General features: G+C 56.2%; 3 protein-coding genes across 3 annotated transcripts in view; 2 read left to right on the top strand and 1 right to left on the bottom strand.

The window, feature by feature from the left end:
- Window positions 1-321: 321 nt before the first annotated feature.
- On the bottom strand, window positions 322-741 carry VDBG_06451 (conserved hypothetical protein; the record flags this gene model as incomplete). The annotated part of the gene is made up of 2 exons (XM_003002843.1): window positions 322-515; window positions 573-741. The coding sequence occupies 2 exons, from the start codon at window positions 739-741 to the stop codon at window positions 322-324; spliced, it is 363 nt and encodes a 120-aa protein (XP_003002889.1).
- Window positions 742-1,029: 288 nt separating this feature from the next.
- On the top strand, window positions 1,030-2,026 carry VDBG_06450 (50S ribosomal protein L27; the record flags this gene model as incomplete). Its single annotated transcript, XM_003002842.1, has 2 exons — window positions 1,030-1,249; window positions 1,314-2,026. The coding sequence occupies 2 exons, from the start codon at window positions 1,030-1,032 to the stop codon at window positions 2,024-2,026; spliced, it is 933 nt and encodes a 310-aa protein (XP_003002888.1).
- Window positions 2,027-2,682: 656 nt separating this feature from the next.
- Window positions 2,683-3,074, top strand: part of VDBG_06449 (conserved hypothetical protein) — a gene marked incomplete at both ends in the record, with an annotated part of 3,487 nt that continues 3,095 nt past the window's right edge. Inside the window, one exon of the mRNA XM_003002841.1 lies at window positions 2,683-3,063. Within this exon, the coding sequence (XP_003002887.1) occupies window positions 2,683-3,063 (381 nt within the window). The remainder of the gene's footprint in view (window positions 3,064-3,074) is intronic.

The raw sequence follows: 3,074 nt of genomic DNA, 5'->3' as shown, positions 1-3,074 counted from the left end.
GGAAGGGACGGGAGGAAGGGGTTGACTTGACTGGCGTTTCTTCTATTTCTTGATCGGTCGTTGTCTTCCATGATCTGGCTTGTCTGGCCATGTTTACACCCTCGCGCACTATTCGGTATCCTGACCCGCCCTCTGCTTCGACAGACAGGGCATCGGATGTCTATTGGGGGTCTGCCTCGCCATCACCCACAGCCAGCTTTTCCTTAGAGTAGATCAATATTCCCAGTTGTTGATCCTGCGCCGCACAATTCATCATTTCGTTGTCCAGATGTGTTTCCATGTTGTTTTCTATTCGTTCTCCATCCAACTCTGTCGTGGCTTTTACAAGAGGCCCTTCCTTGCCAGCTCAACCTTTCGCGCCGCCTCGTTAGCCGCAAACCCGCCCTTCGAGACGCAAATGCGCTGGCCTTCGGAAAGCTCGAACTTGTCCTCGTTCATCGGCCAGGGACACGGGCAGTGGTGGGGGTAGTGCACGCAGGCGAGAGTATCGGGACACAGATAGTGTTCGCAGTAGGCTGTATATGTCAGTCATTCATGCCGTATTTCCCATTGAAGAAATGGCATTCTCTTACATCGGTCGTACTGCTGGCGGTATGCTGCTGAGTCGCTGGGAACGTTCTGTGGCCTTTGCTGTTGGCCTTGTTGCTGGCCACCAAACATCTGCTCGAAAAAGCCGAACTGAGCAGAGACTGTGCTAATAAGTGCAAGAAGCACAACTGAAAGAGACGTGAGGGCACGCATCGTCAGGACTTAGAATGTACAGGCACAAGATGGCAGGTAATTGAGACTTGATCAAGTGAGCACCGCGCGTGGGGGGAGTGGTCTCCAATTGTCCAAGTGGCAGCTGTCCAGTTTCTGGTGGAGCCCATTGGGCCTTATCGCTATCGACGCTCGATGACTAAGCCGAAAATCTCCATCGCCCGACACGTTCGATTGAAGCTCGATCCCTGAGACGAGACGTCAACCTCAGCCTACTGACAGCACGAGCATCACCACGAATTGGGGTAGCGTCGCATCCTCGAAGCAGCGATGCGTCTATTCCAATTGCAGCTGCCCATACGGGCGGTCACCGCAAGTCTCCTCCGACCGACCCTGTCGCTCTCAGTCGACGCGGCCCCCCGAATTCACATCGATGCCACCAATGCCCTCGTGGCCGGCCGACGATACGCCTCCGTCAAGGCGCAGGGTCAATACAAGCTGAAGCCGCGAAAGACGATCCCGAAGAAGCTGGGAGCGAAGCGTACAGGCGGTAGGTCACCCAAGGCCGGTCAACCGCTTTCATCGGTCCTCTAACGCGTCTCCCCCCCTTTTAGACCAATATGTCATCCCCGGCAACATCCTCTACAAGCAGCGCGGCACAATCTGGTGGCCAGGCGAGAACTGCATCATGGGCCGCGACCACACGATCCACGCCATGGCGACGGGCTACGTCAAGTACTACCGCGATCCCGCGCGCCACCCCGACAGGAAATACATTGGTGTCGTCTACAACAAGGACGACACGCTCCCGTACCCGCAGAACGCCGAGCGCAAGCGTCGTCTTAACATGACGGCTCACACCATTGTGCCGCGCGCCATCGAGCCTGAGATTTCCGCCTCGGGCATCCCCACGCAGGTTGTGAGGCCCGGCGCGGCGGGCCCCGACGGCAAGCCCCGTGGCCCCGCGAGAATGCTGCGCCTGCGCGACGACTACAGCTACCGGGAGGACAACTGGCGGGTTGGTCGGCTGGTGAAGCTGGCGGGTGTGACGAAGAGGGGAGGCGGTCGCGGTGGGCGCAGCAGCCGCAAGGCGAGGTTCCGCTCGAGGCGATGGGTCAAGGAGAGGATGGCGCTGGGCAGGCGGAAGAGGGCCGAAGCCATGGAGGGCATGGAGGAGGATGAATGGACCATGATGGCTCAGCAGAGGGCGATCGAGGAGAAGAAAAAGAAGGCCAAGGGCCAGCAGGACGCCAAGAGGGCCAAGGCTGAGAAGGCTGCCAAACTCAGGGCTGCGGGCATGCGCAAGTCGGCCGCCAAGAAGAACTAGAAACGGGTAGTCGGTGTTGGGTGTACGGATAGATGTCTGTATTGTATCATATTGTTGCATAAGACTTGTGATTATCACTGCCTTGGGTGCTTGGAGAGGTTTTATGTTCGAGCTACCAGCTCTGGTCTAACAAGTATCGTCAGACGTAGTAATTCTCAATTCCTCAAGATACGGGGCGGAGACGTTAACCCAGAACTGCTCAGTCCCCACAGTCTCCGAGGTTCAATGGACGTGGAAATGCTGAACTCTATCGTGGCCTGCACCGAGATGCACGGGCCAAACCACACGTGATTGCTTCATCCGTGTCATATCTATCATTTCTACACCATGACAACCCTCGTTCTTCCCAGGGCCACACTAAAGCTACCTCGCACGTCTAGCTGACCTTCTCTGAATTTCTCGCATTAGCTCTTGGTGTTGATCGTGGTGTTTTTTCCCAGTGCACGGCTGTGTTCAGCTTGACTCTCCCACGGCAGGGACGCGCCCCCTTACGCGACTTGGTGCGTGCACACCATAGGCACTCATTTGAAGTGAGGCTCAAGTCAACTTACCTTTACAAAATGACCATCGTGTCTCTCTGACACTATAATAAGGTCTATGAAACGATTCCATTGAGAGACTCACGGCGGGTTCACAAGGCTTCGCCGCCCGCCACAATGAACGACCTCAAGGCACCGAACTTCATTCCTCCATGGGCAACGTCCTTGTTAGGGGGAAACCGGAAACATGTCGCCGTTCCTTCAAAGGAAGCAGGGTCTCACAACGACAATGTCCGGACCGATAGTGCTGGGGCGAACCCCAAGCTCTCCGACAAGCAGGGTGACAGGACTACCAACGTCTACCAGGTGGATTCTTCAGAAGCTCCGAATGACACTGATGGCTCTGACGAAGTCGACGACAACAACGACGATGACGATGAAGACGGACTCCGTAATCTGCCACGGTCCTTGAGCCTTGAGACAGAACACATAGACAGCGACGCGGCCCGTCCCCAAAGCAGCTCGTCCCGTGCAGAGGAAAAGCATCCATCTTTCAGAGTGAGAACAGG

This window comes from Verticillium alfalfae, genomic scaffold (genome assembly GCF_000150825.1).
Source record: "Verticillium alfalfae VaMs.102 supercont1.8 genomic scaffold, whole genome shotgun sequence".
Classification (NCBI taxonomy): domain Eukaryota; kingdom Fungi; phylum Ascomycota; class Sordariomycetes; order Glomerellales; family Plectosphaerellaceae; genus Verticillium; species Verticillium alfalfae.
Note: the sequence above shows the minus strand (reverse complement) of the source record. Positions and strands in the feature narration are given on the sequence as shown.